General features: G+C 40.7%; 1 protein-coding gene across 2 annotated transcripts in view; it reads left to right on the top strand.

The window, feature by feature from the left end:
• Smpx (small muscle protein, X-linked) overlaps nt 1-26,029 on the top strand; it is a 55,060-nt gene that overhangs the window by 21,226 nt on the left and 7,805 nt on the right. Inside the window, exons 4-5 of one of the 2 annotated variants that reach the window (XM_013026496.1) lie at nt 2,743-2,891; nt 7,206-7,429. In XM_013026496.1, coding sequence (XP_012881950.1) covers nt 2,743-2,877 — 135 coding nt within the window. In that variant the 3' untranslated portion in view covers nt 2,878-2,891; nt 7,206-7,429. Of the gene's footprint in view, nt 1-2,742; nt 2,892-7,205; nt 7,430-26,029 lie in introns of those variants that run through there. The other variant, XM_013026495.1, reaches the window with a different exon arrangement.

Here is a 26,029-nt window from a genome sequence, read left to right as displayed (position 1 = left end):
TCTCTGTGATTCTCAAAGCCACCATTTCCCTTTGCAGTAGCTCTTCCTGAAACTGGGAATGCTGCTATTATCCATAAGTTTTCATTCACATTCTTCATCTAAGGCCAAGAACATCTTCCATGTCCCTTTTCAATTCTAATATCTATGAAAAAATAAAGAATGTACTGAATTAGCTAAATAAGACCACCTGGAACCTTGCTTCTTCAAGTGGGCCTTAATTGATTGTAATGCTTATAATAAGAAATTCACAAAAGCAATGGAATCTGATTTCCATTATGTTTTCAAAAAAAAGTTACAACTCAATAAAAAATGTACCACTATCAGCCTCCTTCCTTGGGTCAATATTATAATGTCAAGGTACTGCCTATTACTAAACATATCACTTAAAATTTCCACCATATGCTACCTTACCAAATCAAATGCTGAAATCCTTCCTTACCTTGATAAATAAACTACACAGGGCATTGAAGTTGTAATACTTTGACAGAAAGATGCTCGGTATTAGAGAGTATCATTATTAATCTGCATATTTTCACACCATACATCCTTGCACATGAGTGCTGCTAGTGGCTTCATGCATTTAATGTTCCAGTGTCACACATTTTGATGTTATAATGGCAGTGAATGTGACTTACCCAGGAATTTGACAGAAGGAATTGGAAGCATTTTTCTCCTTCATGCTTCTTTATTAAGATCTACCCACCTAACAACTGCAAGAACATTTCTAAGTGAGGAAACATTTTTCATTTCAGTGCTACACATATTAAAAAAAGCAACACTTTATAGACTTTTTCAAAATTCCTTCCCAGAAGACTAACAAGGAACATTTTAGAAGACGTCATCTTCTGTGTGGGTGTTTTACAGTTTTAATTACTGCTTCGACATCTGCACTTACATGTGATGAATGTGACTTGAGGAAAAGCAGCCAATCCTATGTCTCTTTGACCCTATGGTCATTGATGCACTGACCTGGAGAGACAATCTGTTCTTCTAAGTACTTACCCTGCATAAGGTCTACATTGAATTCCTTTATCACTTCACATGGGTAACACATTAGCTATTTCTTTAGCACGGTACCAGATGTAGAGAAAAGGATTACAGAGAAAACCATTAACCCTTAGTAGAAGAAAAACACTGCACTACTCTCTAAGTCCACTCTTTTTTTTTTTCCAATAACCAATTTTAAAACATTTCTGTGAAGGACATACATATCTACCAAATAATTTAGCAGAGGCTTGAACACGTTCTTCCTTTAGGATCTCACCAGTTGAAGAAGACACAGGAGCCAGATGAGGGTTAACACAAGGCATGGACTTTAATCCCATCCACTCCCCGTGGCAGGGCTGTCAAGTTAGACTGGGAGGTATAGGGCTTCCTAGGAGATAGATGGGTGCTTTCTTAATTCTTTTTTATTTTTCCCCTGTGGAATGGCATTGGTTCACTCCAGGAAGCTGGAGCTCTGTTGAGCTGGCATGGAGGGCTGTGTTACTTTGAGTGACTCAAGAAGCCGACCCAGAAATGAGATTCACCTTGTGAAATATTTATTGCTGAAAATATTTGTAAGGAGAATGAGGAGTTACAGGAGTCTGGGAACCATTAAAGCATGAACCATGAAGCAGGGGCGGGAAGGTGGAAGTGGTTCAGACTAAGGCCAGTTCTCTGGCCAAGTGGTTTTACCAGAGGTCTCCCAGGCATGGGCCCACCCCTTGACTCTGATCTCGTTCAGTCATTGGTGATCCAGCAGGCTTGGGAAGTATGACCTCAGCACGAAGCAGCTGGGGCCCTCTTTCAATGATCTTCCTGGTTGTAATCTGATCAGAGGTGTGTGCTCAGACTGCCCAGGGGATTAAATGTCATCCAGGGCCTTCCTTCCCGGGCGAGGTCTTGCCCCACCCCCACCTAGAGCAAATAAGAGCAATGGGACTAACCAAACAAGCAACTTTCTTCTGTAGTAATGAGTTGGAGCTTACCTTACTGTTTTATGATCCCTTTTCTATGTGTGTGTGGTGTATGTACACAGAGGTGTGGATTTCTCATTAGGGTACATTCTGGGGAATCAAACAACAAACATCAAATATCTGTTTATATCTCTGTAACCAGGCATGGGGCGGGGCACCAAAAAGAGTAGATGTGAGTCCTACACTAAAAATTGTGATGAAAACATAACAGCATTTAATGATAGGAAATATAAAATACTTCCCAAAGCAGGAGAAGAGGGCTGGGTCTTCTCTGTCACTTCCTCCTGTATTGTCTATGTTCAAGGATGTTCTCCTTTTGTCCTTTCATCCTGTTTATACTTCATAAAGATGTCATGGGCGGCACAAATTGTTAGAGCCAACTGTTCACCAATGTTACACAGATTTATGCTGTTAGGCATATTATGACTGTATGATACCGAATTCAATTTAGTCTTGTAAGATGCTTTTCTTGGAAACACAAATCCTTTGAATTGTTAGTAATATTTATTGGTTACCAGATGTTAAACAGTATTCTAGTATTTTCTGTCATGTGGATGACTTATTTTCTTTTTCTTCTAACTTTCTTTTACATTCCTGTATAAACTTCAGTCAATTGTATTGAAACTCTAAGGTGGTCCCAACACCAGCAAAACAAGGGAAAGTTACTTCTTGAATCATATGCTAATATTATTTTTGCTTTAATTTTTTTTCTGGTTCATCCCATGAGCCAGGAGATCTTTTTTTTTTTTTTTGGTGAATTGACTTTCTTCTCCTTTCTCCTCAGGGAGCTCCTTCTACCTCGGATGAGGAAAAGAAGCCAATTCCTGGAGCAAAGAAACTTCCAGGACCTGCAGTCAACCTATCGGAGATCCAGAATATTAAAAGTGAACTGAAATATGTTCCCAAAGCTGAACAGTAGTTGGAAGACAACAGGTGAGTAAAAATCTAGTCTCTTTGTTTGAATAATGCCACTACATAATGGTGTGAAGAAGCCTTTCACAGGAGGAACGTGGAATTCCAGAATTTCTTATTAAGTATTCAATTTTCTACAGTTTTCTGGAAAAGCCAAGCTTTGGGACTTACTCCATCATTAGTCAGATCTCTTTTGTTGTTGTTGTTTTTGTTGTTGTTGGTTGTGGGGCTTGAACTCAGGGCCTGGGCGCTGTTCCTGAGATTTTTCACTCAAGGCTAATGCTCTTCCACTTTGAGCCACAGTGCCATTTCATTTTATTTCCACCCATGGTTAATTGGAGATAAGAATCTCTTAGGGACTTTCCTGCCTAGCTGGCTTTGAACCATGAACCTCAGATCTCAGCCTCTTGAGTAGCTAGGATTAAAGTTGTGAGCCACAGGTGCCTGGCTCAGTCAGATATCTAATGCGGCTACTTGCCTGCTGTCCCCTTTCTGATCATCCTTCTGAGCTGGAGAAGGATGAAGTTAGGAGAAGGAAGATAATTAGGAAAGGGCCATGAGAAGCCTTTGATCTTGGGTTCTAGGGAGCATTGCATATTTCAGTGTCCTTACCCAGATTCTACATAGACCAAAGAAATAACAATTCCTTTAGTCTGGGGGTAGGAAACCTTTCTTCTGTCAAGGGCCATTCAGTTACTTACAGCATCATTTGTGGGCCATACAAAATGAGCAGTACAGGCAGATAAGCCCATGGCAGCCATAAGAAGCTCACATGTCTGTCTCATCATTTGCCAAATAACATTTCAGCCCTTCAACAGCTTGACTGGGGCAGGAACAAAAAGGTACCATACCCCTGCCAGCTAGAGAATCAGAGAAGCAAGGAGCTAAGCGGGTTTGAAAGGGGGAAAGTACAGAAACTCAGGCCCTGAAAAAAGGAGCTCAGGTATGTGTAAGGCAGATTGAGAGGCTTTCTGCCGTATACATGCGGGTGTGGATGGGGCACAGGTGGATTCACAACTGTCTACACTGCTTTGACATGACATTTTGTTTCCATTTTAATTGATATTCCCTGTAATGTTGCCTAGTGAGGGCTCAGTCTGCCCTCTTATCTTGCCAACTGATAAATTCTGCCAACAGGAAGACTATGGAATTAAAGCAAACCATTGCTCTTTTTCCTCCTGCTCAGGAGCAAATGTACTCTTTATTCAACATTACTAAACTCCATCATGCACAATATACTCCATTTCTCAAGGAGAAAAGTATAGGGGAGAGGAACCTAGAACATGGACCATAAAACAGGCTTTATTCTGGTTGCTTATTCATTCATTCATTCATTTGCCCACTTGGCCATTTAGCATTTATTTGGCCAATATTTGTTGCATATCTGCGATGGCTGAACACTAGAAATATTTATGAGCCACATTCTATGTGCCAGATACTATGTGAATAGCACCGTAGCAGTGATCTCTTCTAAGCCTCATGGTGCCCAATTATTGCCCTTGTTCTACATGCCTCCTAAAAAGAGGACCTTACTTCAAAGCAGTATAACTACTGGTTACACTGCTTCAACTCCGTTCTTTCCGACACCTTGTAGCTGGGTTACAAACACCGATGTCATTGGAGAGAAACTTCTGACACCAGATGGCAAACACAAGCAGTGGGCCCCCTGTGGCCCCCTGCTCTGTCTTTTCCTCAAGACAAAGTGACACCCAGAATGCCCTGCGAGACAACTCTGTGTTATCACCACATTATCTGTGTCATGCTTGTGCAGACCTACTAGGATATTTGCAAATTAGTTTGGCATAAAAGATTATTTTATAGTCTAGAGAAAGAGAGGAGTGGTTTTGAGTTAAAGTAAAAGAATAGTAGCTGGTGTTTTAGCACAATTACATAAGAGAACAAAGGAATAAGAATAAAACAATGGATTCCATGCCGTCAGAATGAACCCCAGGAACCAGGATGAGGACAAAATGATGTGAATGAGAACTGACCCAACACACGACTGCACACATTTGTCATCCTTTATGACTAAATGGAATATACCGATGACTATGTGTCATACTCAGTCCTGTTTGTGTTTCCAAACTGAGATGAAACCTTCCAATACATCTGGGATGAAGCTGAAGAACTTTCTTATGGGAAAGAGCAGAAAAGGGAAATTAACTTTTGGTAATAGTTATTATTATCACCCAACCAAAGCCATTCAGTTAGACATATGAATTTTTAATGCAGACTTGAAAGGATTTTGCTTTTATGAAATCCATGCTGACCTAAATTTAACCCCCGTTCCAGTTTCAAAAGAATTTGATTTTGAAGATTCAAAGGAATGCTATTTGAAAATGAGCTCGGAGAGGATCTTGAAATGTTACTGAGCTGTGTAGTTGATTTAGGAGCCTTGAATTTTTAGTTACATGGAACAAGGAATAACTCCAACTTGATAAAATATTGAAAAGGAATACTCAGAATACATTTCTGTTACTTCATTCTCTCAGAGATGACTTTTAATGAATGTTTTCTTCTGAATAAATTCTAATGCAAAAACCACCCAGAGAGGCTTATTTATCCTTATTTTTACTTGGAATGTGAAAATCTAAGTTGTCAGGATAATTGATCTGAATTCCAAATGAGTATTATCTTTATCTCTAAGCCAATGGATGTTTTTTCTATTTCTGGAAAAGAGGTAGTGTGTTTGTTTGCTTTGGAATCATCTGGCCTGCAAATAAGAGATTTTGAAACTTTCCTGGGTATGGTTTGCAGTCATAAATGGAGACTGGTTCTTACCATTGATTGATTTAGTTGAACTCAAGCAACAAACATGTTAGACAAGCCATCATTAACCCCTTACTTGGATTACCAATTTCTTCCTAGAGCCACCATTTTTTGTTGTCATTCGTTGTTACCCATTACTGTCCAACGACTTGATCAAACAGATCACTGGCTTAAAAACTGAATGACTAAGTCCATGACATCCACAGTTTCAAATACTGAAATCCATGGGACTCAAGGCTCAGAGGTCACATACCTATTACAATACTTTAGACATGTTAAGACAGGGCAGCCTCTCCTTCCAGCCAATGTCAGTGCCTCCTTTTAAGTGATATTTCAGATTCTTTTCATGGTCTATGTCATGATTAGCACTGTTCATGGAAATCTATGAAAACATTATAGCATAAAGGTCAATAACTAGCTTGTTAGGGATCAGGAATCATAGTTTGTGGAAAAGTACTTAGGACTTGGACCCAATAAAGAATGAGTCCAGACAACAAGGAGATAGTATGTACTACATCCAAGAGACAAAGGAGCATCTCAGATGGATTTACAAACCAGGCTAAAACTGGCATGGGTAGAGAAAATACATTGTTTGGCCATCTAACTCTGGGGACTCTGTGGGATGAGAATGAAAGGTGGTCCTATGGGTAACTATAGAATCAACAGCACAGTCCAAAAAAGCAGATGTCTTCTAATCCTCTCATCGTTTGCTGCAATGTCAAGGATCTCAGGTCCACGCTGTGAGCCACCACTAGAGCATTTCTTTAGAGTTATAGGGGATGCCAGCACAGGCATCGTGGACATAGTCTGGGGAACCTGGAGAATTTCTAAAAATGCTGGTGTCCAAACAGATATTGTGTCCACTTCTGCCTCCTATCAATGGGCTACGGGTACTGAGTAAAGGACCCTTATAACCAGTTTCTATTCCTTGGGCATTTTTTTTTGGTCAGTCATGGGGCTTGAACTCTTGGCCTGGGCACTGTCCCTCAGTTCTTCAGCTCAAGGCTAGTGCTCTACCGCTTGAGCTACAGCACCACTTCCGGTTTTCTAGTGGTTTATTGGAGATGAGAGTCTCATGGACTTTCCTGCTGGGCTGGCTTTGAACTACTATCCTCAGATCTCAGCCTACTGAGTAGCTAGGATTATAGGCATGAGCCACTGGCACCCAGCTCATTTTCTTCTTTTTTGTACTAAAAAATATAGCTATAAAACTTAGCCTTGGCCCTCAGAATTCCCCATGTCTTGCTGTGAAGTTAAAATACTTCAAAAGGCAGTAATGAAATAGCAGCTCATATCCCACAGCTCTTCCTGACTCACTAACAAGTCAATGTTATTGTGACTTAGGAGAGGAGGAACTTGTGCTGCCTAGGGGCAGTGGAAAGGGAATGGTTAAAACAGAGGCCCAGTTACAGCCACTGGATACGTGATGCCTGAAGGACATCATTAATAGAGCAGCCTGTTGAGACCTAATCATTCTTCTAGGTGAATGTAATAAACCTTAAACTTTTCTGGTGGAAGACACTAAGACCCCACAACTTGCCTACACTGTCTCTTCTCTTTTTCCAGTGGTGAAAGAGCTCAGTGATAACAAAGCATTGGAGAGGAACAAAATAAGTGTTAAAATGGTAACAATGCAACAATTACAAGAAAAAGAAATGTTTAACAGGTAAAAACCTAGAAATAATTCTACAACTATGCAAATGAACAGCAAGATAGAAGCCACTGAAAGCCCTGTGACTGATGAAGTTCTAGAAAGAAACCTTTATTCTGAAATTGCAGGAATTCATTTCCTTGGTGTTGGAACTTGCAGCCTTCTCATGAATCCTGTGGCAGGCAAACTTCGCACATAACTAAACTAGGGTCCTCGAGAAATGTAAAATATTTTTATGGTTTGTCATTGTTTAAATTGTCTCATACTATTGTACACATTTATGGGGTACAGAGTGGTAATTCGATATCTATATATATATAATATGTGGTGATGAAATCAGGATAATTAGCATTTCCCTCTTCTTACATGTTTATCACTTTCTTTATATTTGAAAACTTAAAACTCTTACTTCTTTATAAGTATATAATAAATTGTTGTGAACTATAGTCAATCTACTGTGCTATACAAATACCCAAACTCAGTATTCCTATAACTTCCTTTTGCTATGTGTTACCCAATTTCCTTCCATTCTCCCTCTCCCCTTTAATCTCTAGTGACCACTATTCCACTCTATTTCCATGAAATCAACTTTTTAAGGTTTTTGTTTTTGAGGTATAATTTGCTACATAGCCCAGGTTAGCCTACAGTTTACAGTTTACCTGCCTCTGCCTCCTTGGATTACTGGTCTACACCACAATGTGTGGCTGAAATTAAGTTTTAGTTTCCACATATGAGTGAGAACATGTTATTTCTCCTTCTGTGCCTGGGTGATTTTACTTAACATAAAGTCCTTTACTTCCATTCATTTTGTTACAAGTGTCACAATTTCATTGTTTTTATGCCTGAGTGCTATTCCATTTTGTGTATATGTCTTATTTTTTTCATTCATGTATCCATTAACAGATAATTCATTTAAGTAAAAAATACAAACTTTGCCAGGTGCCAGTAGCTCATACCTATAATCCTAGTTACTCAGGAGGCTGAGATTTGAGGATTGTGGTTTGAAGTCAGCCTGGGCAGGAAAGTCTGTGAGACTCTTATCTCCAATTAAGCCCCCCCAAAAGAGAGCCAGAAATGGATCTGTGGCTCAAGTGGTAGAGTACTAGCCTAGAGCATAAAATCTTAGGGACAGCATACAGTCCCTGACTTCAAGAGTCAGGGCTGGCAAAAAAGGGCAAACATTAGTGACTCGGTAACTCTGTAGCTTTTGGTCATGTGTAAGAGTGGCAGCCAGTAGAATGTATTTTAATTGGCTATTAAGAACTGAGGAGGGAGGAGGGAGCTCGGGAGGTGGGGAGGGAAGGGGTGGTAGGGGAAAAACAAAGGAGGGGGTAACAATGCTCATTACCTTGCTCATGTAACTGTGACCCCTCTCTATAGTATCTTTACAATAAAAAAATATTAATAAAAAAAAGAACTGAGGAGCTGGACACCAATGACTCAAGCCTGTAATCCTAGCCACTCAGAAGACTGAGATCTAAGGATTGTAGTTTGTAGCAAACGTGGGCAGAAAAGTCCATGAGATTCTTCCCTCCAATTACCCACCAAAAAAATCTACAAGTGGAGTTGGGGTTCAAGTGATAGAACACTAGCCTTGAGCTCAAAAGCTCAGGAACAAGCATCTAGGCTCTGAGTTCAAGCCCCAGGACCAGCACAAAAAAGAAGAAAGAAACAAACTAAAAGAATACCATAGACTAGGGGAGGGGGAATTAAACAAGACATTTATTTCTCACAGTTCTTGAGGCTGAAAGTTAAAGATGAAGATGCCAGTGTGGGCATGAGCTGGAGAGGGCCCTATTTCTGCATTCAGACAGCTCTCTTCTCTCTGTGTCCTTACATGGTAGAAGGAAGATGCTTTGGTGTGTCTTCCTCTAGTTAAAAGGGTACTAATCCTACTATGGGGCCCCACCCTCATGATCTTGTCTAAACCCAATTACTTCCTAACACCATTACATTGGGGTCTAGGACTTGAACATATGAACTGAGGGACACTCAAACATTCAGTGTACAATAGTACTCTCTTACTCATATAGTATCTTCTATTTATGCTATCACAATATTTAGTAAATTGTAATATATTGGTTTTCCTGCTTATAGCTTCTCGATATATTTTCTTTATATTTTGTGTATATACTGGTACATGCTAGGCACACAGGCATGTATATAGGATGCTACTGGTAGCCCGACTATAGCCAGTATGGTGTCCCCTAGAAATGTAAATCTTCCAAATCCTTGTATTCTTGAGAGGTTATCACTTAAAATCAAGGCTATCTTCTTTAACAAGCCTTGTTGATAATAACTGATAGTGACTTCAGAAATTTGACTTTTAGCTCATTGATGTTTTTGATTTTATATTCCTCTGACAATTAGGGAAAAATATCAAGTTTGGCTCCTTTTCTCAAAAGAGGAGAAAAATGTGTAAGACCAGAAGGAAATTTAATTTTCAAGCACTTCTTGGCTTTATTTTTCGAAGAATATTTAAGATAACATATATTTGCCAAGCAGTCACCCAGAGTCATCTCTGACAGAGGAGAACAGAAGGTTCTCATTGCTGTTAAATGTTAACCATTATGCATCGCTTTCCTTCTTGCTGATTCAAGGACTAATTTTGAGTGTTGGCAAGAGGACCAACTGATAGACCCAGATATTTGGTAAGAAGTGCGTTTGGCATTCAACAACAGATCCCCAAAATACATGAAGCAAAAGCTGTTAGAATTGAAGGGAGAAATAGACATTCTAACAATAATGACTGAGGATTTCAATATCCCACCTTTGGTATTGTCTAGAACAACTAGCCAGAAGATCAACAAGCAAACAGAAGATTTGAACAACAGGATAAATCAAACATACCTAATAAATACTTATAGAACACTCAGCCCAGCAACAACAGAGTCCAAGTCCTTCTCAAGTGCACAAGGAATATTTATTGTGCAGGACACACCACATTTTGGGACAAAGAAAAAGTGTCAGTACATTTATAAGGATTGAAAACATACAAAAATCTGTACTCTGACCACAACAGAATTAAATTATGAATAAATAACAGAAGGAAGTTTGGAAATTCACAATGCGATGGACTCCAACAACACATTCAAACTAATGAGTCAACAAGAAAAATCACCAGGGAAATTAGAAAATACTTGGAGATTAATGAGAAAAAATATAGTGAAACTTAAGGAATGGAAAGTAGCACTTAAAATGCTTATATGTAGAAATATTTAAAAAATAATATTGCAAATTAATAACCAACTGACCAGTCAATCAATATTAGCAGCTCTATATTTGGGGAACATGCCTTTATATCACCTCACTGTAAACTTTAGATTAAATTTGTTAGTGAATGGAAATATCATCTCTGTCAAATGGTAATGCATAGTAACAATTTATTTGTACAAGAAAGGAAATGATAACAATGTAACAGAAACTGGAAAATAATAAAAATAGTTACCCAGAAGATCCTCATCTTAGTGTAATACTCATTCTGATATATCCCCTTCCAGTCTTTTCCTCTGCATTTACACATGGGATACAATAGGAACAGGATGCTAACAACAGGGCAATTTGATCTAATTTCTCTCTATATTTACAACTTTGAGCTCTATGTCCCTGTTTTCTCATTTCACTAAAAGCAGAAATACATAGGGCAGTTTTGAAGGATTAAGATGTTGCTACAAAAGTAACTCTAAGTACAACACATAGGATGAGTAATAACTGAGTTCATGGGACCAGTTCTCCTTAAATTATTTTTTTTCTGACATAGCACCATTTACAATATTTGTATAATTTTTTCTTTTATTTTTTTTGATGCCAGTCCTGGGTCTTGAATTCAAGGTCTGGGCACTGCCTCAGATTTTGTGCTCAAGGGTAGCACTCTACAACATTTAGCCACAGTTCAATTTCCAGCTAATTGGAGGTAAGAGTCTCATGGACTTTTTTGCTCAGGCTGGCTTTGAACTGTGATCTTCAGGTCTCATCCTCCTGAGTAACTAGGATTACAGGTGTGAGCTACCAGTGCCCAGATTATACAGTTTGTATCTTGCCTTGTCCACTATACATTTTATCAAGAATGCTTTTCATGTTGTTTTAAAGCCTTTTGCACTAGGATGATTGATTTCTCATAGTCTCTGATTTATCATGACTTCATAACCTTTTTCCTCTGCTAATGACCTAGGACTGACTTACTGATTTAAATACAACTAGACCTAAAAAGAAAACCAAAATCAAAGACCTTCTCCCAATGTCTTCTCTGTGGATTACTGGAAATTTTTTTGTCCTCAATTTTGACATGTTCTCTGCTTTGACCCAATTACACAAGCTCTATTTACTTTCTCAGAAGGAAATGGTTGGAGGCTGAGATTTTTCACTCTCCATTGAAGCCGTATTTCTTTTAATTTGTGATACTGTTTTTCTTGCTCCTTGCTCAGTTGGAAGACAGACAAGTTCTGCATTTGCTTCTGAACTACATTAAGATTTCATTCATTTGTTATCTTCCCTGGCAAAACACTTGATCTAGGCCCTGGTAACAGCCTGGGCAGGTGTAAAGTGCTCTTCAGAGTGATCACAAAGAGGCTTTGGGTTGTCGCTATTGCTTTAAGGTCTCTCCACAGCAAATACACAGAAGTAACCTGCATCATTTCTGTCAAAACATAGCTGTAGAGGGTCTGGGATGTGGATTCTCAGGAGGTTGTTAGATTTGGTGAGAGATCGTTTAGGGAGTAGATGAGACCAGAGAATATATCAGCTCTGGCCAGCCTGATGGAAGGCAGAGGTGACTCAGGACCCAATTCTGCAGATTTATGTACACTGGCATGTAAGTTTCTATGGGCCAAGGGACAGTTATTACCATCATGTGCCCTGCTCCCCAAATAATGGAATGGTTTTCTTCACTCAATGGCTCTTCATTCAATACATGGGAATTTACGTGGATTTTTGCCTCACAAGGGACATTTGACTATGTCTAGAGAAAGTTTAGGTTGTCACAAGTGTGGTAAGGGGTAAAATTGCTACTGTCATCTGGTGGAGAAGGCAAAGATGCTGTTAAATATCCCACCACGCCTAGAACAGCCTCCTACAAAAGAGAATGAGCTAGCCCCCAGATATCAATAGTGCCGAGAATAAGTAATACTGATATTGGCATGTGTGCTTGAAGTTTTAACATCTGGTTCAGCTTGCTGGAAACTTTACTCTCCAAGCAATCTATGCAGTTCATTTTACAGACATTAAGATGATAATAAAAAATACAACAATTAACAGCCTGATACCTGTTCGCTTTATAGTAACTAGAGACTTCAGAATAAAGGACTCAACCGCAATTTTGTTTTTAAAATAATCAGTAAATTAATGTCTCTAAGGGATATAGACTATCCCTGAGTTATAGTATTAGGCCTCAAACCCAAGTACTTTCTTTAGGATATGTTTGTCTCAATTATATCAGAAAGCAGTAGGTTGTCTTGGCTGCTCACCAAATATGTTCCGGCATTAATGTTTAGAGCTGGGTGCTGGTGCTCATGCCTTAATCCTAGCTATTTAGAACGCTGAGATCTGAGGATTGAGGTTTGAAGTCAGCCCAGGCAGACAAATCCATGAGATTCTTACCTCCAATTAACCAGTAAAACACCAGAAGTAGAGGGTGTGGCTCAAATGACAGCACCAGCCTTGAGTGAAAACATTGAGAGAGCACGAGACCTGAGTTTAAACCCCAGCACATGTGCGCACGCGCGCGCACACACACACACTCGTATAATTATCAGCACCAATACTGATGTCATTTTTATTGTTGCCATGAGCATCAATATTGATTATATGCTTATGTTATGCCTGTTTGACAGAGGATCTTGTGTTCCATCTAAAGTCACTTACTTTTTGTACATGGAGCACAATACCATGGTGCCAGTTAGTTTGTGGGGGGGATGAAGGCAAAGAGAGTTTATACAAGTTGATCCAGGTCACCTAGCTTGGAAGTGATAGGGGAGAGAGTGGTGGAAGAATGACATACCAACATCTGTCATACGCCACAGTCCATCTTTTTCATCACTAACACCCACTGTATTCTTCAAAAATGTCCATTTAGTGTGAGTCCTTGCAAATTTTTCATCATAATGAGTCAGAGTTAAACAAGCAAAAGCTGAAGAGAGCCCAGAGGCCGGCACCTTCACAACAGCCACACCCAAACCCAACTTTCCCATGCTGGTTTATTTATTTCTTTGTTTGACTGCCTGCTTGTTTATTCACTCATCCATCTGATCAGCCAGCCCGCTTTTGATTAAGCATAAAGGAGCCAAAGAAACATTTACCTGAGGATGTCAGGCATGGAGGAATCAAATAGGAGTCAGAGCACCCAGCTCAGTTCAAAGTTTAATGGGTTAACACACTGCTTGGCAGCACAAAGAATTTGCTCTCTTTAAAAGTCTTGGGGGGAAAAAGGAAAGGTTAATGCTCACCAATATCAGAGGATGCATGAAAGGAAGAGAGAGATGGAAGAAAGGGCAAAGAGATGGAAAGAAGTGAGGAGTGAGGAAAGCAGAGGACATGGGAACAGTACTGATGATAGCCCTGGAAGGATACCATGGGTTGTGCATGCCCCGCCTAACACAACTGCAGCGGAGGAAGGCTAGGCATCTGCTGAGCCCGCCTTTGCTTCCAGGATGAGCCATGGCTTTGTCAGGCGTGTCTGTGTCGTTTATGGTGCAGCAATCTCTGTGTCATGAAGTCTTTTCTCTCCTTCTCTCTCACGCTGTATGAAGCCCACGCAGAACACTGGGGAAGTGAATTCCAGGCTGTCTAATCAGGCTGGGCTGCATCGTGACAAGGCTGCTCGTTTCAACTTCCTGCACATGCTGTGGCATTTAAGAAAGTATCACGAGGAGCAAATCAAGACATGCATATTCACCTTGGGCTCCCTCGCCTCTCTTCCTTGCCCATGAACTGATCATTCCACACCCTCTGGTTTAGGGCTTTATGCAGATGGTGGGGTGGTGGCTGGTGTAATCTCAGGTGAGTGAGTCAATTGGCTTCTCACTGGGAGAAATTTTGATGAAGTAGCTAACAGATTGGAATCTCTTTTGTCCAGGCAGGTGGCACAAAGGCTGCTCACACCAATTCCTCTGGACAGCTAGAAAAACAGCCAGAGAGGTAGGCACAACTGAATCCTTAACAAAGAATACATATTTTCTTGCCTAACTCTAGTCTCATGCCAAGTTCTGGATCCAAATGATAGGAACCACAGCTGCCTTTTAGTTCCAGAGACAACAATCAGGTCCTGAAAACTTATCAAACAGGTTTCTTCATTCCTGACTGTTTGCACAACCATTGTTCCAATTCAACTTAGTTTGGCTGAATTCTTTTACTTCACACTGCACCCAAACAACGTAAAAGGTCTAGAATGGATCTGCTCGTTTCTTTTTTTTTTTTTTAAAGCAAAACAGGGTATTTATTGGTTCACATAACTGAAAAGTCCAGGGGATATACTAGCTTCAGGCACAGCTGGATCCAGCGGCATACACATTGTCACCAGGACTCAAGTCTCTTCATCTTTTGGCTCTGTTTCCCTCTGCACTGGCTTTGTTTTCTGACTGGCTCATTCAACATCCTGAAATCTGCTCATTTCTTAAGTGTACTCACTTTGCCAATCACAACTACATTCGAGGTAGATGATAAGACATCATCCACTAAGTTGTGCAAATGCACATAAGGGCTAGAGCAGGATGGAGGTGACAAAGGAAAAGTCCAGAAAGGGTGTTGGCAAACAGGTATTCTACTGAAAGAAATGTGGCAGAGTAGGGGCTGCAGGCCTGTTTTGCTATTCTATGACTTACATAATCCCTTGATTTCAGTTTCTTCATCTTAAAATGAGAAAACAGCTGGGCTCTGGTGGCTCACACCTGTAATCCTAGCTACTCAGGAGGTTGAGATGTGAGGATCGTGGTTCGATGACATCCTGGGCTGAAAAGTCCCTGTGAGATTTCGATCTCTAATTATCTACCATAAAACCAGAAATGGCACCATGGCTGAAAGTGGTAGAGTGCTAGCCTTGAGCTGAAGAGCTCAGGGATAGTGCGTAGGCCTTGAGTTCAAGCCCCATGACCAACAGACAACAGAAAGAGAGAGAGAGAGAGAGAGAGAGAGAGAGAGAGAGAGAGAATAACCTACTTCACAGGAGGAATATTCTGATCCTTATTCTAAACAGACACTTAGTAATGTTTGATGACATTTATGGTTGTCATGGCTTAGGCTGAGAACAATTAGCATGTGGAAAGTCGAGGCCAGGAATGCCGTAACCAACGCAATGCACAGTTCAACCCCACCACAAAGGCCAATAGTGCCAAGGCATTAAGATACATAATATGTAGGGAGTTCTACATATAGTAGTGGCTACTGATGATAACATGAATAGTTAATAACATCAATGGTTAATAAGTATTGAATATAAGTACTGGAAAGAACTTAATATAAGGATACTTACCTATTAGCAATGTAATCTGAGTCCCAGGAGCAAGTGAATTAAGATTAGTATCTATCTAAAAGTCTAGTCTTCTACTTTTCAGTTTCATGTCCCTGTTTTGTAGGGCAGCACAATAATGTTCATTTTGAGTGTTGTCTCTGTTGATTGGTACTCATTCTGAGTCTGTAGGAGGGAGTAGGGTGATAACAGCAGAGCCATCTGGGACTGTGTAAACTGGCATTGATAGGCTTCCTGCCTCAAGATTTGCCTACCTGACAGCAACCACTGGGCACAGTATATCCTGGGAACAGTGGGACCTGGCAGCACTCCACTTCCAGTTCTGTGACATCATGGGAACTCAGCAACTTGGGGTCTCTTAACCACTCTGAACCAAATCTATAACAGTATATAGCAATAAAAATACCAGTCCCCTTAGCTGGGCGCCTGTGGCTCACACCTGTAATCCTAGCTACTCAGGAGGCTGAGATCTGAAGGTCACGGTTCAAAGCCAGCCCAGGCAGAAAACTCCATGAGACTCTTATCTCTAATAAACCACTCAGAAAACTGAAAGTGATGCTGTGGCTCAAGTGGTAGAGTGCTAGCCTTGACCTGAAGAGCTGAGGAACTGTGTCCAGGCCCAAAGTTCAAGCCCCACAACCAACCAAAACCCAGAAATACCAGTCTTGAGAGGGGTACCAAACACTGAGGTGACTCAGACAATACACCAGGTATGATCCAGAAGGGTTTTTCTTTTTCCTTTGCAGTACCTGCAATTCTTCTACCTTTTGCCACTTTCTTCAAAGACCAGGAATGGGTTGGTTTTGAAATGAAATACTCTGTCAGGAGTACCTCAGCATAGTTCCCTAGGCAATAGAAAGAAAGTGCACTGAAAATTAAAACTCATTAATTATCCTTACTGATTCTGAGCTCACGGAAGTGCTTGCAAGTATTCATTTGGCAGCACCTCCCTTAAAGGGCCAAAGCTTGTGTGGGATGGTGAGCTTATTTCTAACCTGCAGATGTCCTGTTTCTCCTGGAGGAGGCACTGCAGCTCCAGTTTTCAAAACCTACAGCGGTGGCCCTGGTTTCCAGAGCCCTTGTTATTCCAAGACAGCAACATGATTTGCATTTTACCTGAGCACTTTCATTTTGCTTTGGAGACTTCAAGAGATTTTCTTCTTTTCCCAATTTTTAACCAGGAAATAGCTTAGAATTTCTGGTTATTCTCCGAAGAGAATCAGTTGAAGAAACACTTGGAGAGTTGAGCTGCTGTTTCCCCGATCACAAGGAAAAAGCAAATGGATTTCATACATCATTTTCCCGAGCATTTCAGATGGGCTTGACGGCCAGAAGGAGTCACCCTACCCATGTAATAATCTTTCATACATATGTTATGTACTATTGGAATCTGGCCTGGTGGTGGGGGGAAACCCAAGAGTTGTGTCAGGCTGAACATGCAGAGATGCCCTGGGTGTCTTCTCTATGACATCTTGTCTGAGCTATGCTCATTCGCATCCAATGTCCAATTATTAAAATCCTACAGGAGCAGTTTCTCCCTCTTTTTCTTTTGATATGCCTCACAATTGAGAGACACATGAGAGTGAACCAGGCAGACTGTTGTTAATAAATACAGATGCCAGCTAACCTGACAGTTTGGAACCTGTGTGAAATGACTGCTTAAAGGGCATTGTGAGTCAGACAATAAAGAAACAGAGGTTCCTTAAGAGCTTTGTGGAAGAAAACAAAATCACATCTTGTAGCCAGAGGTTAAAGATAGCAATACCATTAATATTCACAATTACTTCTGTGTTCATTCTCTTTCAAGCTGCTGCTGGACAGTTCTGTGAGCTAGGGAGGGCAGGGATTGAATTTGCACTTGGTTCTTATGTGACTTTCAACTTCACATGTGCTAAAAGACTGGGGGCAAGTGGCTGGGAAGGTGGCTCAGTGGTAGAGTGCTTGCCTTGCATGCATGAGGCCCTGAGTTCGATTCCTCATCACCACATAAGTAAAAAGAAAAAAAAGCCGGAAGTGGCGCTGTGGCTCAAGTGGTAGAGCGCTAGCCTTGAGCTGAAGAGCTGAGGGACAGCGTCCAGGCCCAGAGATCAGGCCCCATGACCGGACCTCCCCCCCCCAAAAAAAAAGACTGGGGGCAAGTCTTGTCATCATTCTCTAGAGGAAGTGGATTTTAAGTCTATTTAAGTCTATTTGTTAAAAAAAATTGGTAAAATCCCTTTTAAGCAATAAGGTAGGATCACTGACCAGTCTGCAACTGGTGACAAGGAGGGGAAATTAGATCCAATCTACAGGGTCAAAACTGACATGATAATGACTCTGCTTATACCCAGAAGGACTTCATTCACCAACCTGGAGAGCTATCCAAGGTTAATCTACCTATCTCTACTTATAGATGCACTTAATAGAAAATGTATTCTCTCAATGTCTACCTCTATTGTTCTCTTGCTGCTTAATTAGATATTTTTTAATGTCCTGAGAATCAGTCCCAGGGTCTTGCACATCCTAGGAAAGTGCTCTGCCACTGAGATACATCAAGGTTCTATTTCCTAATTTAAAAAGTCATACTTAAGTGTAATCTTTATACACATACGGAGGAAGACATTACATGCATACTACATAAGACATGTTTGTTCCAGGATTATGGAAATGAGGCAGAAATGTGCTTAATTTTAGAATAAATGGATCCAGAGAAAATTGCTCTTTGTCTTGCTCCCCATATCACCATGCTAAAGGTCAACTCTTCTGGAAAGCTCTCCATCATCACCAACAGCCAAGAAATGATGTCACGGACTCCCTGTAGAATCACATACAAAGTTCATTGCTTCTTATCTGTCAGGAGACAGAGCTTGGGCACCATTTGGAGCCAAACCCAATCCAATCCAATTATAGCCCAATTATACATTCTGTTGCCAGGAGCAAAAAAACAAGCTACCAACTACCACCCTACCAACCCAGCTGGGTATGTGATCCCCTGGCTGGCATGGGCTCCCAGTGCATAGGAGCTCAAGGTCCAGATAAGACAGAACAGTTGATAATGCTCTAGACCAGCCTAGGTAACAAAGCAAAGACATCATGATGATTCTGAAGCCTTGTCACCAGCCCCACTATTATCTTCTCATAGTGAAGTCCAGATTCAGTGTTATCTTCTTTCTCACAAGGGGGGAAAGTACTGAAATTTGAAGATTGATAGCTAAAGCTTGTTTCTTGGCTCTGGATCAATCTTTCATTACCTGCTACAATTCTGCAGCTTTTCCCATTGTGCATACTGGGACCACTGGCTATCTTCATCATTGCTGAGAACTTCACAGAATGTGTAGGAGTTAAAACACCAAGAACCTAGAGTTAGGTAATATATATATATATATATATATATATATGTATATATACATACATATGTATGTATGTATGTGTGTATATATATATAAAGGTATCTCTACTAAAAAGCAAAACAACTCTGTGAATTTTGGCAGGCATGTATCCTTCCAACCCAAGTTGTTAGTTGAAGGTTTACATTGTAGCATTGAAGAGTATCATTGTTTCTTCAGGCTGGCTTTGGATGCATGACCTGTCAATTTGAGAGGCAAACTTCTTCCTATGTTTAACTGACTCATTGAGGGAAGTGAGGATAGGGCAGCACCAAGGACAGCATCCTGTGGGAGGCTGTGAAGGAAACTCCTTTTAGATAAGTCTACAATGGTGGTTCTCAAACTTTGATGTACATTACAGTCATCTAGAGGGATTGCCAAAGCTGAGATTTCTGGCCTTCATCTCCAAATGAATCTACTGAATGTAGATCTGTGGATGAGACTCAACGTTTGCATTTGTGTCCAGTTTTCTGGGGGTATTGCTCCTGGGGGTGGGGTGACCTCACTTTGAGAACCACTGACCTTGATCCAGGCATCAATCGTTTGTTTAGGATATTCAAAGATCCCATGACTGTCCTGCCACCCACCCCATAGTGTTATAGATAGTATTCAAATGTAGAGTGAAAAAACCTGGCCAGATTTCTTTGTTGCAATTCAGATATATTAAGAATCAGTGAGGAAGTAATTGTGAATTTTTGTTGTAGTGCTTTCAATAGTCAGACACTACTCAGAGCACCATACCTTGTGAGACTCAAATGAGTAATACATAGAAGAGCTCTATTATATAGATGAGAAAAGAGAGGCACAGACCAGTCTTTCTCCAACATGGCATAACTGGACAGTGTGGCAGTTGAGTCAGTTCAGGGTGGCTGAGTCTTAGTCATTATCCCGGACTGACAGTCCATGTGACAGATAGGATAGCTCCAGGTGAGTCAAATGTGTTTTGCAAATCACAGGGACAATCTCATGTAAAGGATGAGAAATTCTCTCAATGGCACTGACTTACCTACCAGTTGCTTAACCTTGTGGATACAACATTAATTTCTATAAATGTTTATTAAGTGGTCACACTGTTACAGACCAAAGCTTGGCAAATCAGGGCCCACAGGCCAAATGTAGCCTACCACTGAGCTGTCTTTTTAAGCTTCCTAAGATTATTTTAGACTTACATGCAGTTGTAAGACATAATACAGAAAGATCTCTGGATAAAATGATTGGAAAGACAGAAGGGAAGTAATTTTTTCAATCTTGTATGAAAATACTTTTCAGAATGTCTCTGCCAGGATCCAAAGACATGCTGAGACAAAAACCTGGGTTTGATCATCTTCATTCAAGCATGCTTTTATGGATATCCAAGTAGTGGAAGTAAATCACAAAAGAGGTTCTAAATTTGAACACTTTCCAAGTACAACAGCAGATAGGAGCAAAAGTTCATAGCTATGTGGCTGAACGATAGGCAGCATTATGGCTTTACTCAAATATTATGACTGAAGAACAGGAACCAGTTTTGAACAGTTAAGATGTCCAGACTTGGATATGGAGGGGGAAGAATCATTTAATTTTATATTAGTTATCTTAGTCCCAGAGCAAGACGAGATAATGGTTAAAAGTCACACAGCCTAAATTGACTCATGGCTACCATACTGCCTAGTTATGCCATATTGGAGGAAGTTCTGTGACTGCTCTGGCCTCACTTTTCTCCCTTGTACAGTGGAGCACTTATGTGCAGTACTCTTACAGAACTGACTTCATGTTAGAGTCACTTGGACTCGCCTGGGTATCAGTTCTGATTAGTTAACTCCCAGGGAAGGCGAGGCCTAGAGATTTGTGTTTCCCCAGCTCACTGGGTGGTTCTGATATAACTGTTTCTCATATCTTCTTTTGATAAACAGACTGAAATCTTTCTTGCTTTGGAAAGTATTTCCCTGGCTGAATATTAAGGTTGTTGAAAGTCTCCAAATATGGAAACCAGCCAAGCATTCTTGGAAAGCCATACAGTGTGTATAGGGTGACTCAGCCCCGATTCACTACCTATTTAAGATAGGACTTGGGGCAAGAGATATTGAGTTACTAGTTGCCATGGGAATCCAAACAATAGCCATCTGGGCTTAAAAGGGGGCAGAAGAAGGCTGGACATTGGTGACTCATGCCTACTTTTTTTTTCATTTCTATGGATCCCTATCACTCACACCTTCTTATGTGTATTTGAGAAACCAAGTGTTATTTATCTTGGGAGAGATTAGAAAGATCATTTCCAAACACAAAGCCACTTTCACTAATTCTCTAAACAGACAGAGAGAGCCTTGTAAAGTACAGCACATCCAAGCAAGAGTTAGCCTGAGCATGGGGAAAATGTTTTCTTCCCTTCTTGAAGTCATTAGGGGGAAGTCTCCAAAAAGAGCAAATCTAGTCTGGCGCTAGTGGCTCATGCCTGTAATCCTAGCTACTCAGGAGGCTGAGATCTGAAGATCACTGCTTAAAGCCAGCCGGGGCAGGAAAGCCCGGGACACCCTTATCTCCAATTAACCACCAGAAAACTGGAAGTGGCACTGTGGCTCAAGTGGCAGAGTGCTCACATTGAGCTGAAGAGCTGAGGGACAGCACCCAGGCCCAGAGTTCAAGCCCCACGACTGACAAAAAAAAAAAAAAAGGAAATCTAGAAAGGAGCCATAATCCAGCATTTCAGGAATACATTGGAAATTGTGTTCTTCCTTCAGCTTGTTCCCATACGCAGTAGATTTCCTGCTATCTCTTGATTTCTGAGAACAAGAAAAAAAGCAGAGGATATCATTACAGTCAAACCAATGGAAGGAAAAAAGTCCTCCTCAGGGGTTGGAGTTTCATTAATTCTAGATGAAAAAGCCTCAGGAGTTCCCCAGGAAAAGCATAGGATTTTTTTTTCTTTTACTAGAGTGCACGTGTGTGTGTGCAGGCACACACATGCACATGCGCACACACACACACACACATGTTTTTAAACACAAAACTCAAAGATTTTTGGTAAATATCATCAGTTCTTTTCCTTTCAGGATGCTATTTGAAATAGCCATTCTTCTGAGAAAAGAAACAAAGAAACCTCTTGTCTTTTCTCTATCCTTTTTCAATCCGTTCATAAACGACAAGGCCTGTCATCTCTGATTAACTTAACCAGCCAGGAGACACAACTTTGTCCCCACCTGACCTATTTTGACTAATGGGGAAGTTCCTTTGCTCTCTGATAAGCTACCCCTGCATTGCATTTATAGCAGGGCTTTATTAATGGTTAAATCATTAGAAATAGATCGGTCTCTCACCAGGCTATTTCCCCTGTTCAATAAATCAAGCCATGGGATGGGAAGAACTGCCCGTTTCTACTTGATTTAAAGTCAAATTCCTCCCTGCTCACAAAATCCTTCCAAATGCATGAATTGCTTAAGTCTCATGCTCAAGTCTGGTCACATGTCAATAGTCTTGTATTTTACTGCTCCAAGTAATACTTCTGGGACCCATGGGAATATTCCTTAGCCTCTCATGGAAGTCTGAGATGTGAAATGCTTCAGGGAGAACCTCTCCTGCTTTTGCCAGTGGCGAAGAGCCTTGTTTCTCAATTCGCAAGCCATTTCCTTTGAACAAGCGCTGGCTTTCCCATAAGCTTGGTTTCTCTCTTGGTTTTAAGAGAACTTTCACAAACTCCATCCATTCACTGTTCTTGCGAGGTTGTGTGGCTACAGCTACAAAAGCAACCTCTGTACTTTGATCCTCAAATCATTCCAAACTTGTTTTTATTTGCCAGAACCCAGAAATATGATTTTTAAAAAAAGTCCCTCTCCCCAAACCCACAAAAGTGATAACTTTACTGTCTTGTTGCCCATCCTTTCAACGATTCCCCACAAACATTTCAGCCTATAAACCCTGGCTCAGACTCACTAGGCTTTTCTCATCTTGCATTTCTGTCTACTGAGGACAATTCTTACTCCAATCCTAGTAGATTTATCCCAATTCGTAGAAGTGTCCTAACAACTCTAGGCCTTTCCAATCTTTTAATTTTCTGTTCCTTGACCATTAGCTGGAGAACCCTTTCCCTTCAATCTGGTCTCAGCTTAAATACTGTTTACAAAAAGCCTTTGCATACTCCCTGTGTTTGTCCCAATATAGAAGCATGCATCACAGTGCAGTGGGCTAGCTGCTTTGCTGTTGTGTGCCTTTCCTTCTAGTTATTAAGTGCTGTGTCTGATGTATCCACTATGCATGCATAAAGCCTAATGCATTTCCTGACATATTGGATTCCCAAATAGTCAGGAATTCTGGTTTCCACCGTTAGGGCTTTGAGGAACATTTAAAAACAGAACCACATCCCAAAAGAAGTCAATTTCAAAAAAATCATCACAAAGGATACAAATTTTCATCTAAGAAAGACATAGTACATGGCAAAACACACAGTAAAATTAACTAAGATTCCTCTCTTTATCATCTCAAAGTTCATCTATCCCAGACATCTACAGACTAATCACGATTTCCTTCCTTTCTTCCTTCCTTGCTACCTTCCTTCCTTCTTTCCTCCTTCCTCCTCTCCATCTTCTTTCTTTCCTTCTCTTCCTCCCTTCCCTTCCTCCCTTCCTTCCTTGCTTGCTTTTTCTCTCTCTCTTTTGTCTTTATTTTTATTGTAAAATGATGTACAGGGGGTTACACTTACATAAGTCAGGTAATAAGTACATTTCTTTTTTCTTTTTTTTTGGGGGGGGTCCGGTTGTGGGGCCTGAACTCTGGGCCTGGGTGCTATCCCTAAGCTCTTCAGCTCAAGGCTGGCACTATATCACTTGAGCCACAGCGCCACTTCTGGCTTTTTTCTTTTTGCTTATGTGGTGCTGAGGAATCAAACCCAGAGCCTCATGCATGCAAGGCAAGTGCTCTACCACTGAGCAACCTTCCCAGCCCAAGTACATTTCTTTTTCAACAGTGTCACAGTCCCTTGAGTGCCCAAGCCTTTGCTCTTCTCTTTCCCCTATAGCTTAGACTCAATTTGCTTCCTGTAATTCTCCTCTCCACCCATCAGCACCACAAAGAGCTTGAAGCTAAGATGATGAATACTGGAAATCTTGCTAGCAAGACAGAGGAGGAAGGGCTGTGTTGGTTTATCAGCGTCGTGTGGGCCTTTGTCTCAGAGTAATAGCAATAGAACATGCTGACTATATGGTAGGTACTGTGTTAAATGTTTTAATGTGTTTATCCTCATAACCATCATACGAACATGACACTAATATTTTCTCTCTTTTTTGCCAGTTGTGGGTCTTGAACTCAGGGCTTGGGTGCTGTCCCTGAGCTTCTTTTTCCCGAGGCTAGCATTGTGCTGCTTGAGCCACAGTGCCACTTCTAGCCTTTTCTGAGTAGTTTCTTGAAGAGAAGAGTCTCACGAACTTTGCTGCCTGGGCTGGCTTCAAACTGTGATTCTCAGATCTCAGCTTCCTGAGTAGCTACGGTTACAGGCACCTGGTAATACTAGTATTTCATTATCAATCAGGAAAACATTGGTTCTCTGATCATTTGTCCAAGATGATATACGTAGAAAGCAGTAGAGCTGGGAAGTAAAGGCTGGGCTGATCTGAAAGGGGGATTGTAAAATCATCTCAGAGGCTCATAAGGCAAAAGATGTTAAAGCAGTTTTTCTCATACATTGATTGTAAACCATGTTGAAGCTTTAATTCACAGTCATTTATAAAGAAGCTTCAAAAATGCAGTTCCTAAGGTTGAAATAGAAAAAAAATGTGGATAGATAACATAGTGAGCCCAGGTACAAGTGATCATTAAACTCTGTTACAAGGCAAATTTAGTGAGGTGGGTAAATTCAATCTCCCAGAAGAGTATCTTAATCTTATTAAAGTTGATCAGAAAATCACTCATGTTTTATCAGCAGTGCTTCATAGAAGGAACCACTTATTATACCAGAGCACAAAGCTCTGACTTGGCTCAGGCTTGGGAATATTTCATTCACTAGAAAGTTGTCTTCAGATCAGGATTTCTCTACCTCAGCACTTTGACCATTTGTGCTGGAGAACTCTGTCATGAGGGCTGGACAGTATCCTGGATGAATGTAAGTGGTATTCCTTCTTTCTGGTCTTAATAACAAATACTTCCCACCTAACCAAATGTCTATGGGGTAGGACAATCCTTCATTCTCCAAGTGTGGTCCATGATTCAACAGCCTCCCCCTCCCTCTTGGGAAATTACTGGGCACACAGTCTCAGGCCCCAGCCCAGACTTCCTGAGTTGAAATCTGCAATTTAGGAAGATCACTAGGATGCTGAAATCTGCAAAGTACTTCTAAATCTGTGGTTGTCTTTTTAAACAAAAAATATTTCATTGTAAAGATGTAGAAGGGGTTACGGTTACATAAGTAAGGTAATCAGTACATTTATTTTTGAACAGGGTTACCCTTTCCTTCATTTTCTTCAGCTTTTCAATTGTGGTTGCACATAAGTGTATCTGGGAAACTAGAAATACTGGTTGTAGTCCAAGAGACTTTGAGGTAATTGGTCTGGGGGCAGTTTGGGCTTTAGGATTATAAAAGAAAAATCTCTAGATGATTCTGATGCACAGCTGACTCTGAACTACTATTCCAAGTTTGTTTTTTTTTTTTTTAAACACTACTATTCTGAGGTAAATGAGATTTCAAATAACCAATGGATGTTTTTTCTTCTTCTTTGTGGTACTGGGGATTGAACTCAGGGCCTTGCTAGGTTAGAGCTCTAACACTTGAGCCACCCTCCCCCCAGTCATGTTGGTTTTAGTTGTTTGTTTTTTTTCAGATAGGCTCTTAAGCCTTTGCCTGTCTGGCTTTGGATCTGAATTCTCCTACTTCTGTCTCCCTAGTACCAGTGATGAAAGGCATGTACCACCATGCCCAGCAGAACCTTCTTATTTTATAGGTAAAGTCCTTCGG

Source organism: Dipodomys ordii, unplaced genomic scaffold, assembly GCF_000151885.1.
Source record: "Dipodomys ordii isolate 6190 unplaced genomic scaffold, Dord_2.0 Scaffold94, whole genome shotgun sequence".
NCBI classification, from domain to species: domain Eukaryota; kingdom Metazoa; phylum Chordata; class Mammalia; order Rodentia; family Heteromyidae; genus Dipodomys; species Dipodomys ordii.
The sequence above is the reverse complement of the archived record's forward strand: the minus strand, read 5'-3'. Positions and strand labels throughout refer to the sequence as shown.